At 53.9% G+C, this 13,953-nt stretch overlaps 5 protein-coding genes across 5 annotated transcripts in view; 2 read left to right on the top strand and 3 right to left on the bottom strand.

The window, feature by feature from the left end:
* Positions 1 to 1,927: 1,927 nt before the first annotated feature.
* Positions 1,928 to 2,535, bottom strand: CCM_08874 (uncharacterized protein; the record flags this gene model as incomplete). Its single annotated transcript, XM_006674010.1, has 4 exons — positions 1,928 to 2,032; positions 2,094 to 2,126; positions 2,199 to 2,395; positions 2,466 to 2,535. The coding sequence occupies 4 exons, from the start codon at positions 2,533 to 2,535 to the stop codon at positions 1,928 to 1,930; spliced, it is 405 nt and encodes a 134-aa protein (XP_006674073.1).
* A 1,119-nt stretch (positions 2,536 to 3,654) lies between these two features.
* CCM_08875 (RNA binding protein Nrd1, putative) lies at positions 3,655 to 6,117 on the bottom strand (the record flags this gene model as incomplete). The annotated part of the gene is made up of 5 exons (XM_006674011.1): positions 3,655 to 4,104; positions 4,160 to 4,328; positions 4,384 to 5,369; positions 5,692 to 5,937; positions 5,998 to 6,117. The coding sequence occupies 5 exons, from the start codon at positions 6,115 to 6,117 to the stop codon at positions 3,655 to 3,657; spliced, it is 1,971 nt and encodes a 656-aa protein (XP_006674074.1).
* Positions 6,118 to 8,321: 2,204 nt separating this feature from the next.
* On the top strand, positions 8,322 to 9,941 carry CCM_08876 (Citrate synthase; the record flags this gene model as incomplete). Its single annotated transcript, XM_006674012.1, has 4 exons — positions 8,322 to 8,438; positions 8,512 to 8,576; positions 8,645 to 8,838; positions 8,899 to 9,941. 4 exons carry the CDS (start codon positions 8,322 to 8,324, stop codon positions 9,939 to 9,941), a joined length of 1,419 nt encoding a protein of 472 aa, XP_006674075.1.
* Positions 9,942 to 11,074: 1,133 nt separating this feature from the next.
* CCM_08877 (uncharacterized protein) lies at positions 11,075 to 12,144 on the bottom strand (the record flags this gene model as incomplete). The annotated part of the gene is made up of 3 exons (XM_006674013.1): positions 11,075 to 11,557; positions 11,608 to 11,985; positions 12,067 to 12,144. 3 exons carry the CDS (start codon positions 12,142 to 12,144, stop codon positions 11,075 to 11,077), a joined length of 939 nt encoding a protein of 312 aa, XP_006674076.1.
* Positions 12,145 to 12,634: 490 nt separating this feature from the next.
* The window catches only part of CCM_08878 (uncharacterized protein), a gene marked incomplete at both ends in the record, with an annotated part of 1,823 nt that continues 504 nt past the window's right edge, over positions 12,635 to 13,953 (top strand). Inside the window, one exon of the mRNA XM_006674014.1 lies at positions 12,635 to 13,618. Within this exon, the coding sequence (XP_006674077.1) occupies positions 12,635 to 13,618 (984 nt within the window). The remainder of the gene's footprint in view (positions 13,619 to 13,953) is intronic.

The following is a 13,953-nucleotide window of genomic DNA, read 5'->3' on the forward strand; positions in this document are numbered from 1 at the left end:
ATGCCAATATCGCCGGCCATGCAGCTTGTCCCCGGCCACCAAAATAAGGACGGACCGCTGGGGCCTTGACCCCGGGCTTCCCCCATCCCACCCTGGTCAGTGCAAATTTACCTGACTAGTGAATAGTATCCGTACATTGGTGCGTAGAGATAATAATAGCCTGTATTAGTGCCTCTCGACCTCTGATACCGATAACTAGTTAGCATTGTCCCTACGCGAGCTCCCGACCCTGGCGACTTTACATGCTACAAAGCTGGAACTGACTAGGGTGAAACCCACTCTGACCGAGTTGTTTCTCGGAAGCTGCACTTGAGGCTCGATCATTCGCCAGGGTCGGACAGACACCCCAGCGAACTCAGCCGTGCTCGATCAAGTTCGATTCAACCTCGTGCGGCGCATCTTGATTGCAAGGCGCACGAGACCATTAGCCGTTTGTTGACGGTTTCGAGGGCAGACCCAGTCTCGAGAACCATGGAATACGCCACACGTACTGTAATTAAAGCCAGTGGGCATTGTGGGTAAAGAACAGAAGGCAGAGGCCCTGAAGTTGGAGACGAGCAGCCACTGTTTGGAGCAGGAAAAGGACAACATCGCTCATTTAACCTGCTTGTATCCAGAATGGCGCTGGAGAATTGGAGCCTTGGCTTACCCGCAGGCCGCTGAAAGAAAGGATTCTCTTACGAGCAACTCCACGACGCAATCTGACAAGAGCTCAGCAACCGCAAGCAAGGGAAAAATTATCCAAAATATGGAGACATGAGGCTATCCTTTGGCTGTTGGCAAAAGCCGGGTCCGCTTTTACGATGCCGTCGCTACCGACATTGGCGCGAGGCCCGAATCAGTTCCTGAACCAGCCAAGGAGGTTTGTATCGCGAAAGAAACGTGGTTAAAAGAAACAGTCCAGGGCAGATACGTACGTCATTTGCCATTGTCAGCCCGGTCAGTTTGGCAAGGCTGCGTCTGTCTGTGGGTTTGTGTATCTTGTCAAATTTCCGTTGGAAACAAAGACCATGGGCTATAGCTCTTAGTCCGGATGACACAGATCTATTGTTGTTATTGTCTTGTGCTCATCTCCGAACCGCAAAATAGTATGGCGACTATGGAATGCATGATAGCGCTGCAGGGCACATCATACTACAGGATAAGAAATCCCACCATCAGGAACCAAAGCAGACATGTGCTTGATGCTTCGCAACGTACGACAGCAGACATCTGAAATGTTATTGTTTTCTTGACCGGAACGTTGCAGCACCCACCCCTGGGGTCCTTGTGCGACTTGCCTGCCGGCTTTCCGCTTCCGATCAGAACAAAAGAGACTCGCTTCCCTATCCGGCCCTTGCGTTGGCTCCACGATAGGGCAAATTAGGCCAAGCCAGAGCCCTTATTTTGATACGCCCCCAAGCCCCGTGGACTTTCTTGTCACAACTAGCTTTTCACGTCTCCACGGAGTTTGTTTGGCCGGTTCTGAGGCCTTTTTTTCCTTTCTTTTTTCGCCGTTTGTGAAATGACAAAGGGTGAAGCAAGATTGTGGACACTGGCCACTAGATTCTGCACAACAACGTGGACTATGAGTTGAACTAGCAGTCCAGGTCCCCGGTTTCGAAACACGGGGAAGAAATAGACGTGCATTGTGTACCCTACGATGGCAAGTCTTGTTTTATGCGCTTGGGCCGTGCCCCCCCCCCCCCCCGATCACAAATGTCCTTGACACAGATAATGCGGCTCCTTCAGCCGAAACGTGCCCATGCGCGGCCACTCAGAACTCTCCTAGCACGTTGCGACAGGAAGTCATGCAAACCTGTCGCATTGACAAATCGACCTTCTTTTTTTAAACTCTCGACCGTTGACGCCAAGAGTCCATGTGGTTACCACGGGCACCCGTTCTCTGGCGATCAAACATTTGTTCGAGTAGTTAGGGCTGGGACTATCAAACAGTCGGCGATTGGGGAACAGGGCCAGGGCCAACCCGCATCGCAGGAAAAGTGGCGAGCGCAACGAGGTCGATGCAACAAGTCAATGTGTGCCCTGGCAACTGGGTCATGGACGTACTTGTGCAAAACCCTGAATATGTTCGGAAGGCGCCGCTTCCTCACGCCGCCGCCCCAGCTTTTGACGGCGTGCGGCCACTAGCCAGCCATTTCGCCCGGCTTGACTGAAGGCAAAAAAGGCCAAATTGTTATTTTCGCCTCCCCGGGTACACTGTATGAGGAATCAGGCTCTCGGCATTCGCGGATAGGATCAATAATTGAGTGGCTTGCGCGATGGCGCCGACCGTCTGTTTTAGACGGCGTGTGTGTGCCAGTGGCGTGCTTGACGTCACTATCAAGTTTCTCTGAATATTCCTGGGGCGAGAGAGGCACACACGCTGGCGCACCAGAGAAAGAGTCATGACGCCCTGAGGCATGTCCCGTGGTTATTTTATTTTTTTATTTTTTTTGGGGTAGTCCTCGGCTATCATAACTCACTGGGACGGACGTTGTTCGTCTTTGCATAACCTACGCTACGAGCATTGCCACCCGAGCCAAAAGATGGCATGGCGGCGTCTTAGTCGGGCGTCAACATGAAGTTGGCCTGCAGCATCACGGCGTCATTGGCGTCCGGGACACCTTTTATGATGTAAGTTTTGGCCATTCGCCCCTTTCTGCCGATTCTGGCACGTGGTCTAGACAGAATCATGGACACATTGAGTGCCGCGTGTCATTTAAGACGCTCGACACATCACGATGCAATAGCGCGGTTCAATCTACACGCCAACAAAACCTCCGCCCCCAATGCCGATGAACCTTGTACCCCCAAACTACGTAGAAAGCACGTCGCTCTTGTACAAACCAACCCCACGTCCGTACTCGATGCACAAAGAAGTACCGAACAAGGTCAGGAGGCAAACAACCCAAGATGGTGGTAGCCGACGAACGCTTCAACGGTATAGGGTAAGCTCCCATCGCCATGTCCACGACACGAACGAGGACTCTCACGCCCACAACTCCATGTTGAGGCAGAGAGGTCGCATACTCCCTCGCAGACAGGTTTGACCTTTTTGAGCCACGGACTCCAAAAACAAGGTTGGCTACCGTGCTACAAGAAAGACTCAAGCCGCAACATGCGCTACACGATTCCATCAAGCCTCACTCCCGCTCCCAGATGCCATTACATTTCACATCGACAAGTTGCTTATACTGTAGCCACAAATATAAAAGACAGCTCTGATAACATTGATTGTAGTAGATAGAAAGCTTCCCATACCAAAAAAGACAACTTCACGTGCACATTTTCTTTTCATATGGGCACGTCTTCGAGGTTGTCGATTCGAGTAGAAAAGAAGCGTAGTCTCACTGGATAAATTGTATTTAAAAACATTTTCAAGTTTCCCTATACCAAAGTAAATAAAAACACATCGAAAGCATTGACTAATCCCACCCCGAGTAGAGCACGTTCCAAAAAAAGAGAAATCCCATATTCCGGACGCCGCATGCTATGAGCCACATGCTGAGTTTAAATACACGCTGATTTGCGTTAATCCCATCCTCCATGTACGCCTTCTCCCATTTTCCTTTTACCTGGGGTATCTTCAAGGGTACAAAAACAGCGCACCCTTTGTTTCTACTCAGCTCTTCACCTGGCAAGGCAAAGTACCGGGCCTGGCCGCAAGGACTTTTACTGTGGGAACTGGAAGCCTTGGGGAAAATTGGGCATGCCGTTCGGTAGCGTGCCAACTCCAAACGGAAATCCGGGCATCTGGCCACCCTGACCATGGTTGGCTCCGGTGCCTCGGTCGCTGCTGCCGCGCCCACCGCGCCCGTGGCTACCATTGTCGTCCTGGGACCAGTCGTCATCACGCTGCCGGGTCGACTTGGGGCCATTTTGACCGCCCTTGTCAGTCTGCATACGGCGGCTGATGGCTTTGGACGAGACGCCGGCACCGATTTCAATGTCCGGCTCCTCGACACAGAGACCGGCCTCAATGGGTCGGCCGCCACTGCCGCCGTAAGGCGCCGTCAACATCCACTTGCGATCAGCCTCGGTCAGCTTAGGGATCGGGATGATGCTGACGCCAGTAGCGTAGTCACTGCAATCTCTGGGGCCGAAGCCGACTCCCCAACGCGTCTGCTTCAAGTCAGTATGGAGTAAAATGGGTGTCAAGGCATCAATGGTAACTTACGCGAAGTGGAATGTCCAGGTGTCTGTTGTCTTCCATGTTGGTTTTAGCGCTCTCGGCATCCTTGCGAGTCAGCATCTTGACGAAGGCGTGCCTCTTGTCCTTGTTGACAATGCAAGTCTGAACGGTGCCGTAGCGACCGAAGATAGCGCGCAGCTCGGGCTCGGGGCAACTGTGATATGTGTTAGGTCATCAAGGTTTGTATGCGGGACATTGGTCCAACTTACGTTACACCTCCAACGAAAAGGGTTCGGCTAAGAACGCGGATCGAGTTAGGAAGAAGGCTTTGATCAAATTCGATCCATCTGTCAACGTGGGGCAGTTCGCCGCTTGACGATGGAGACCTGCCACGACGACCACCTGGAGGGCTGCGCTGGCGGAAATCATTCCCTCTACGGGCGTTGCGATCTCTGTCTTCGTGACGACCCCGAGGGGGGCTATTACGGCCGCCAAAGTCACGTCCTCCACGCGGAGAGCCGCGCTGACCCCATCGGTCGGGTGACCTGGAGCGAGATCGACCGTTGTGAAATCTATTAGGAGATCTGCCGCCATCGCCATACGCGCGATTGCGAGGATCCTCACGCGATGGGCCATTGGAGGGTGCTCCCCAGGCCGGCTGGACAGGAAAAGAGCCTTGAACAGCGGGAGCAGGAGCAGGAGCAGGAGTAGGCTGGCCAACAGCAGCTCCGCCAGTCATACTCTGGATCAGGGCAGGTATCTTATCAAAAGGAACACCTTGATCAGCTAGAAGCTTGATGAGCATAATCTGCTGCTGAGTGTTGGGATCCATGCCACCAGGCGCTACGCCAGGGGCGGCTGGCATCTGGGGGACGGTATTTGCGGGCATTCCCTGGGCCGGTACATTCTGTCCCAGCATCTGAGCCAGACTAAAGGGCATATTTACTGGCTGTGAAGCAGCAGAATAAGACGAGGGCGCCTGCGAAGAAGACACGGGTTGCGGCAAGGCAGAGGCCGGCATGCTATACGATGCGGCTGGAACAGGCAGGTTGCCATTACTAGGAGCGGCGCTAGATGTGGTATTTTGACGGGCGATGTTGGCAAGAGCCTCGAGAATGGAAGAGCCATTGGCGGTTGTAGAAGCAGGAGCGGCGGTAGATGTTGGCTGGCGACCCTGCAGCGACGCCAACACGTTTGGAGGTGGGCTACCAGGAGGAGTTGTAGAGGTTTCTGCCGAGAGATGGTTAGATGGGAGCTGGATAGCGAATGCATTACGCTGCCATAATATGGCAGCGTGCATTGTGAAGAGAATTGTAACGTACTGGCTTGGGAAGGCGAGCTAAGGCCCTGTCGGAAGGATGCAAGCATGGAGGTGGGAAATGTCTGACCCTTTTCCCAAATATCGAGCAATTTCTTAATTTTCTCCTACACGGCAAGATGATGGTGAGTTTCATTATTGCAAACAAATAAGCATAGTGCTGAGGCTGGTGTCCTGTTGTGTTGATTCTACGTCGCATGGCGCAGAAGCAGATGCAACGACAACAGAAGCAGCGTCGGCTGTCAAGTAATATGCGTACCTTTTGGTCTTCAGGGGCGGATTGAGTAATATCATTCATCAATACGGGCATCAGTTCGGTTACTCGGTGCACTCCAGCAGCATATGTGCCATCAGAAGCAGAACTGTTAATGGGCTGGCCTTGTGCCTTGGCCTGCTCGAGCCATTTTCGGGTTACTGAGTCTACGACGTAGAGAACACCAAGCTTATGGGTTCCCGGAGTCTTTTTGAAGTGGGTGTAGATTTTTTGAATAAGGACGGATTCAGACTGTTGGGATGGATTGTTAGAATGAGAAGCGCAAGAGCGGTGATTTTGAGCGAGTCTAACCTGAATATTGGCGACGCAAAGCGAAGTCAAACTTGTGATGCGAGAGCCGGAAACGCCGGGAGGCTTGAGGTTGAGCATGGCCTGGAGGCCAGTCTCGAGATCTGTTACTGCTGAAGCCATGATGCTGTGGTGTTGTGGCTGTCACGTTCCCCTAAGTGGTGATAGTCGAGAGAAGCACAAGTGCGCGCTTATGCGGCAAACAGAGCCAGAGGAAAAGAGACCGAAAGGAGCAAGCAACTTGCGAAGAAAGCTGACTCGTCGGAAGAGATCTAGAGGTGGTGGCCCAAAGAAACAAACGGTGAAATGTCCTACAAGGAGGCGCGGATACTGGTACGACGAGGCGAGTTCGGTCTGTCTTCAAGTACGATACTAGGAGAGGAGAAGAAATAAACCCCGACAGTACGTGACGGTCGAAATGCAGCACAAGACTTGATATTGCAACCGATGGGTGCGCAGCGCAGCAGTCCTTTTTACTAGGGCGGCGCAGGGGCAAATGTGGTGCAGTCACTGACGTGGCTGGCTATTATCGCCTGTGAGCAATGAGCAGATGAAAATATGGCTTAAGACGCGTCGCAGGTCAATACGAAGAGGCAGACGGGCGGAATAGCACGGCCGCTACTTGAAAAGACGAAGGAAGCTGATGTACGAGGAGTGTTGTCGATGGAAAAGATTGCCGGTGATGGTGGCGAGAAGGTTGATGAAGGAGGAATTTTGCAGTGGCCAGACCAAGGGGGCTGGTCAGATCAAAGGCACGGCGCCACGGGTTGCTTATGTAATGCGGCACTTGTACCACGGGAGCCCACATAATCAAATTTGCAGGGCGGCACCACGGTCAAACAAAGGCATGGCGCTAAGGTATTTTGGTAGCAAGAGATAGTTTACTAGAGGCGAGCAATGAGTAGGTAGGTACCTAAGTATGTAGGTTGGTAGGTAGGTAGAAAGGAATTTGTTGTCTACGAAACTTTTCTCGGCAGATGGGGGCTACTGTTATACTATATTTTGGACCCCGCGCAGATGAATCTCTATGTGTTTTGGAGCTACAGAGCAACTGCTGCGGCATGAATAACTGAGAGCAAGCCCATCTCGTAATACAGGTAATATTACGGAGTATTATGGGTAGTATTACGGGGTAGTTACTCGAACAGTTGTTGCGGGACAAGGATAGAGATAAGACTCCGAAGAGCGCTTCACGAAAGTCACGTCTCAGTTTTTGTTGTGCTGGAACAGTGGTGAGCAGGCGCGATAAAAAATCGGGGGACTAGGCGAGCGCCAAGTACTAAAGTACCTAGAGTACCTGAAGAACTCAGGTACGTACTAATCTAGGGGAGCGATTGGACAGTTGGTGTAGTGCTGGGCATCAACGGGGTGGTTACATCAACGGGGTGGTTACATCAACGGGTAGGTACCTACTGTAATTCGGAAGTGTCTAGAAATGAGATGCAGGGAGCCTTACCAGGTGTCTGGCAGGAGAGCCTCGAGATGAAGGAAGCGCGAGTGTTGGGCGAGGTCTGAATTGCGTTGGGAGATTTGTCTGTGGCTGTCAACAAATTGAGGGCGCAGGCACCAGCGTAGTTACCGTTCCAGCGTATCTGTACCTGACGGACGGGCTTTTTCGTGTCAAAATTTGCGTCGCAAATGACGTATTTTTGGAGCGCCACAGGCGGGTTGTCCGCTGTCGCAAGCGCTGGCTTCCAGCCCGGCAGAGCCGCACGCAAAAGTTACAGCGGGCCTCGAACAACGGAGTATGTGCTCTTGCGCAAACGATCACCGAACAGCCACGCAAAGCTGCTCGGAATTGCCTTGAGCTCTCTCGTAGTTTGCTTCAGCAGTGGATCATCCTGGAGGCTTCAGCTTGTGGCGGAGGAAGTAAGGGTACTATTATCCAGTAGTAGTAACGCTGGGTAGAGTGCTACGCATTGGAGCCAGAGGACACCCGAGTTTGCGTGACTGTGCGACATTATTCATTATTGTTCTCGAGCAAGCTGTAACAGGTACCTTAGTAGTCATTTTAACAGTATCAATTGCGCTTTATTCACTCCTGAGATGCTGCAGCGCTGCAGCCCACCAAAAACCAAAAGCCACATCCCCCGGCCCGGCGCTGAACCCATCCATTTTTTTAGCAGCTGGCCGCGACACTAACATTAAGCCGACCCGACCCAGACCAGGGCCTTCTTACTGTACTCCGTCCTTTTTTTTCCTACTCTGCGCTTTTTTTAACCCCCTTCTTACCCATCCCATCTTACCTCTTCTTTTCTTTCCCCTACTTTTCTCCATCCTTGCCCTGAATCAGTCTTCTCTCTGAACCAATTCATTCCTGGCTCGCAATGGCTTCCGTCACCCGTCTCAGCAACTCTGCCCTGAAGGCCTCGCTGCGTGCTCCTGCTTTCGGAGCCCGCGCTGCCGCCTTCAACTCGGTCCGCTGCTACTCTGCCAAGACTCAGGTTCGTTCTCCTCCCGCGATGCGTACCTCGCTCTCGCTTTGCGCTTTTTTGCTAACGTGGGCGCTTTTACCAGACTCTCAAGGAGCGCTTCGCCGAGCTGCTCCCCGAGAAGATTGACGAGATCAAGACCCTTCGCGCGTTCGTCACCCGCTTTCCGCCCTGTCCGAGTCGCGATCCAATACTGACATGTTTTCCAAATAACACAGTGAGCACGGTTCCAAGGTTGTCGACAAGGTCACCCTCGACCAGGTCTATGGCGGTGCCCGTGGCATCAAGGCCCTCGTCTGGGAGGGCTCCGTCCTCGACTCCGAGGAGGGTATTCGTTTCCGTGGCAAGACTATCCCCGAGTGCCAGGAGCTTCTCCCCAAGGCTCCTGGTGGCAAGGAGCCTCTTCCTGAGGGTAAGAATCCCAACACCGACGCCAATTGACGTGACGCGCAACTGACCCAGCCTTCCGCAGGTCTCTTCTGGCTCCTCCTGACCGGTGAGGTTCCCACCGAGCAGCAGGTCCGCGACCTCTCTGCCGAATGGGCCGCCCGCTCCGACATCCCCAAGTTCGTCGAGGAGCTCATCGACCACTGCCCTACCGACCTCCACCCCATGGCCCAGTTCTCCCTCGCCGTCACTGCCCTCGAGCAGACCTCGAGCTTCGCCAAGGCCTACGCTAAGGGCATCAACAAGAAGGAGTACTGGACCTACACCTTTGAGGACTCGATGGACCTCATTGCCAAGCTCCCCAACATTGCTTCGCGCATCTACCAGAATGTCTTCAAGGGCGGCAAGGTCGCTCCCATCCAGAAGGATAAGGACTACTCGTTCAACTTTGCCAACCAGCTCGGCTTTGGCAACAACGCCGACTTTGTTGAGCTGATGCGTCTTTACTTGACCATCCACACCGACCACGAGGGTGGCAACGTCTCTGCCCACACCACCCACCTGGTTGGCTCCGCTCTCAGCTCCCCCTTCCTCTCCCTCGCCGCTGGTCTCAACGGTCTGGCCGGTCCCCTCCATGGCCTCGCCAACCAGGAGGTTCTCAACTGGCTCTCCGAGATGAAGAAGTCCATTGGCGACGATCTTTCCGACGCCAACATCACCAAGTACCTCTGGGACACTCTCAAGGCCGGCCGCGTCGTCCCTGGCTACGGCCACGCCGTCCTCCGCAAGACTGACCCCCGTTACATGGCCCAGCGCGAGTTTGCCCAGGCCAACATGCCTAACGACCCTATGTTCCAGCTTGTCAGCCAGGTCTACAAGATTGCCCCCGGTGTCCTGACCGAGCATGGCAAGACCAAGAACCCATTCCCCAACGTCGACGCCCACTCCGGTGTCCTTCTCCAGCACTACGGCCTCACCGAGTCCAACTACTACACCGTCCTCTTTGGTGTCTCTCGCGCCATTGGTGTCCTTCCCCAGCTCATCATTGACCGCGCTGTCGGCTCCCCCATTGAGCGCCCCAAGTCCTTCTCCACCGCCAAGTGGATCGAGCTCGTCAAGAAGCTGTAATTTGGGACTGGACGCAGAGTGTTTGACTAGATTGCGATAGAAACAAAGAGGAGGTGGGGTGTATCACTTTAGACGCGTGTATGTTCTTATATCGTTTGTTTTGGCCACGGATTTGGAATGATGGAAAAAGCTACCTTCAAACGCAACCAGAGCGACGACTTGCGGTTGCCGGGACGGCGTTTGATTGCTTTTTGTTTTGCGAAGAGGAGCAAAAATGGTAACGCAGCTGATACCACCAACAGCAGATAAAATGTACAATTAAATAATGGATCAATCACCAGACTCTACTCTACGCCCTGTTCGATACCCTGGCCGAGGTCCTCGCTTCCGTTCCGGCAGCGTGGCAACACTACCCACAGACAGGATGGGCGAATGACGACATAAAAAGAAACAGACGAATTAATATCCACAGAAGTGAATGTGAATACAGACGGGCAAAGTCGAGGCTACGCGGCGTGGAAATGTGATTGATGTAGCTGAAGAGCTTGCTTGCTGCATTCCTACTTTCGACACCTGCTTCTTCGCGAAATGCTGGAGCAAGTAGAGGGATGGACACCGAATAGAAACACCAGAGTGAGAACAATGACACCCTGCCTTTAGGTCAGTGAATAGCGAAGCACTTTTGCTGTTCGCTGCCCCGTGTGAAGCTGAGAGAGACCTGGGTCTGAGCGGACAACAAAGCTATTCAACGAGTCGAGATGTGCGTCCACGCCGAAGTTGCCATTGTAGAATACATGCATTCAATTCACCCAGATTTGGAAGAAAGTCTCGTGTTGCTTTGAGATGAAATGAATTTTCATGTTGACGATGGCCTTGAAGTGACGCCCGTACTCCTGGAGGGATCAGGAAAACCGCCGACTCCGTTCGAGCCAGACAAAGTCAGCATGCCACCAGACTGACACAATAAATAGCAATAAGAATTCACAACGTACTAATCGTACTCTGAAAGAAATTGAAGTAGAACGAACAGAGAAGCTACGTGAAGGACGAGTTCATATTGAATTTAGCAAGAAAATGGCCCTGACGAGCGCGCTACTATTCTCGCCCGTACCTAGACGGATGTCATCTTCAAGCTCCCCTCAGCAACGACTAGCCTTCTCACAAGCCGCAATCCTCCCATCTCGCCCCTCAGCCTAGAAAAGCTTCTGTCCTGCATACTTTTCAAGTCCTTTGCGCAGGCCCTCGAGCGCCTGCTTCTCCAGGGAAGCCTTGACCGTGTCCATGTACCCCGACAGATCCGTCGCAATCGTCTTTTGCGCCGCCTCGGCGGTCGAGTTGAGCAGAATCTCCCGAAAGGCGGCGTTGCGCGTGACGTTTTGGGCCCAGGTGAGGATGCCCTCCTTGACGGGCGCGACGACGCCCTTGCGGAAGGCGGCCTCAAAGGCCGCGAGGTCGAGGCCGCGGGCCAGGAGACAGGCGTTCTTGCCGCCCTCGCCGTGCTTCTCGCACCACGCGACGCTGCCGAGGCACGGCTCCTCGTCCGCGCCGGGCGCGGAGCAGCCCTCGGAGTCGGGCAGCGCAAAGGCGGCTGCGCGGGCGCCTCGGCGCTGCCCTCGGTCGGCGGAGGCTTCGCGTCTCCCGCGGGCGGCGAGCCGGCGGCGCCCTGCTCCGGAGGGCTGCTGTCGCCTTGCTTGGCCCGCTGATCGAGGCAGAGCTTCTCAAACACGTCGAGGTCAAAGCTGACGGCCTCGGCCACGAGGACCTCGTTTTCAATATTGCTGCACGCGGCGTTGGTGCCGAGACACTTTTCCGTCTCGGCGCCGCCGCAATCGGCGCCGCCCTTGGGCTGCCACGGGGCCTTGGCCGCCGGCTTGGGACGGAGCGCCAGGCACTTTTCTGCAGAGCCGTAGAGCGTCTTGCGGTTGCCGTGGCTGCACCAGGCGTCGGATCCCAGGCACACCTCTTCCGGGTGGCGGTCCCGGCCGGTACACTCGGCAGAGTATACAATGTAGTAGGTCAGCGTCTTGCCCTCGAAGCACTCTGGCGTGGAGCACGAGGCTTCAATGTCCTTGTTGCTACCTCCGCTGGCTGGCGCATCGCTGTCCTGGTCAATGATGTTTTCATGTTAGCTTTTTTGCGTGCGATGCGTGTAGGGAAAGAATATGGCGATGGATGTTTCACTAACAGGGGAACCACTGCCATTCTGAGCAATGGCCTTGGACACGAGCAAAAGCGTGGCAAAAATATTGGACAACTTGGTCATCTTGACAAAATTTCGTGCTGAGGATGCAGGGGTGGAAATCAGTCTGTATACTGGAGGTGATGGTTCTGTTGAGTCGGATGTCTTCTCTCGGAGAGACTGGATGGCTTGTATTTATATTTATACTGTCTTGCATGAGGATGGCATGGCCTATCCAGCTAGCCATAGTTGCATCGTTGATACGATTTCAAGTATGAATGCACTGAGATGTACGTTGAGTTGGACGCATAATACGCTTCATGGCCGAGGTCCTTTGCCAGAATATTGACAACAAGGGTTCAACGATACCGGTAGCTTCTCCCTTTCATTCTCTCTACTCTATAGCATCATGTTCTAACAGTGTGGGATTATAGGATGAAGCTGAGCTATACAAAAAGGCCGGAAATACACTTACCCCTTCCGATGGCAGAGGTGGCCTCCAACTTGGACAGGGAGTTTATACCTCTGATGAACTGGGTTCATGGGAGGGAGGAAAAGATCAACCCTCAAAGTAATGCTTTCTATACCCCCACTCAAGGAAAACGGACTAACCAGAGGCGCTTTCAACAGGAACTGTGTTATCCTCGCCAATGCCGAGGCGTTTGACAAGATACCCAAGGCCTGGATTCCTAGGCCAGACTGGTGGACTACTCCATTGAAGCCGCGCCCTGAGAACTACCTCAAGGGACTGTCTCTCAATCCCGCCAAGACTATTCGGATGGCTGTTGTCGATCTAGTGGGCAAAGAGACGCTTCAAATGATGATCCCCAATGATTTGCTCAACTCCAAGGGTGGTGGCTTAGATATCGTGGTCAACTGTGAGGACCCAGAGAAGCAGCTGGAGTTGCCTACGCACAAAGTTGACTACAGCAAGTGGGCCAATGTTGTCGGCGAAAAGTATGCCCCGGCTGAGACGGAGCTGCTCAAGATCAAAGAGCCGGCAGAGCAACTCGTCAAGGATTCGGAAGCCGCCGTTGCCGAGGCCGAGAGGGCTGCCTCTGTCCAAGACGTGGAGGCGGCCAGCGCCAAAGCCTCGGCTGCGCTGAAGAGCATGCAAGCCATTGCGCGGCAGACGGTCGAGTACACCATCAAGAACAACGACTGGCTGTTTATCGAGAACAACTTGGACACGTTCCGCCAGTACAACACGGCGCGAGCAAGTCTCAAGTCGGCCGAGCTGGCCGCCGACGAAAAGATGGCAGAGGACTACAAGACCAAGTTTGACGCGGCCGTGAAGGAGGCGTCGTCTGCCAACAACGTCTACATCGAACCGGAGAAGATTGTCGTCAAGATCGACAAGGTAGCCGACAAGGTCCAGAAGGACCTGGAGGCGCTCAAGGCCTTGAAGGCGAACCCGGACAGTGCGCCCCCCCTCAAGCTGGGAAAACTCGACCGCCGTGATGTGTTGAAGCTCAAGCAGCTGGAGGCGACGCTTCTCGAATCGCAAATCTCGGCCACGCAAAAGAGTCTGACCAAGGTGGCGGCAACTCAGACGCAGGTAAAGGCACAGCTTGAAAAAGCTCAAGGGCGAACCTGAGGCAGATGCCGGTGACAAGGAACCTGAAGACAAGGACAAGGAGGACCCGGCCAAGGACAAGGAGGATCCGGCCAAGGACAAGGAGGATCCGGCCAAGGACAAGGAGGATCCGGCCAAGGACAAGGAAGATCCGACCAAGGACAAGGAAGATCCGACCAAGGACAAGGAAGATCCGACCAAGGACAAGGAGGATCCGACCAAGGACAAAGAGGATCCAAGCAAGGACACGAATCAAGCGGACAGCAGCAGCAACACGAATGCCCCAGGCAAGGACACGGAGCAAACGGACAGCAGCA

The sequence above is a fragment of the Cordyceps militaris genome (assembly GCF_000225605.1).
Source record: "Cordyceps militaris CM01 unplaced genomic scaffold CCM_S00007, whole genome shotgun sequence".
Lineage (NCBI taxonomy): Eukaryota > Fungi > Ascomycota > Sordariomycetes > Hypocreales > Cordycipitaceae > Cordyceps > Cordyceps militaris.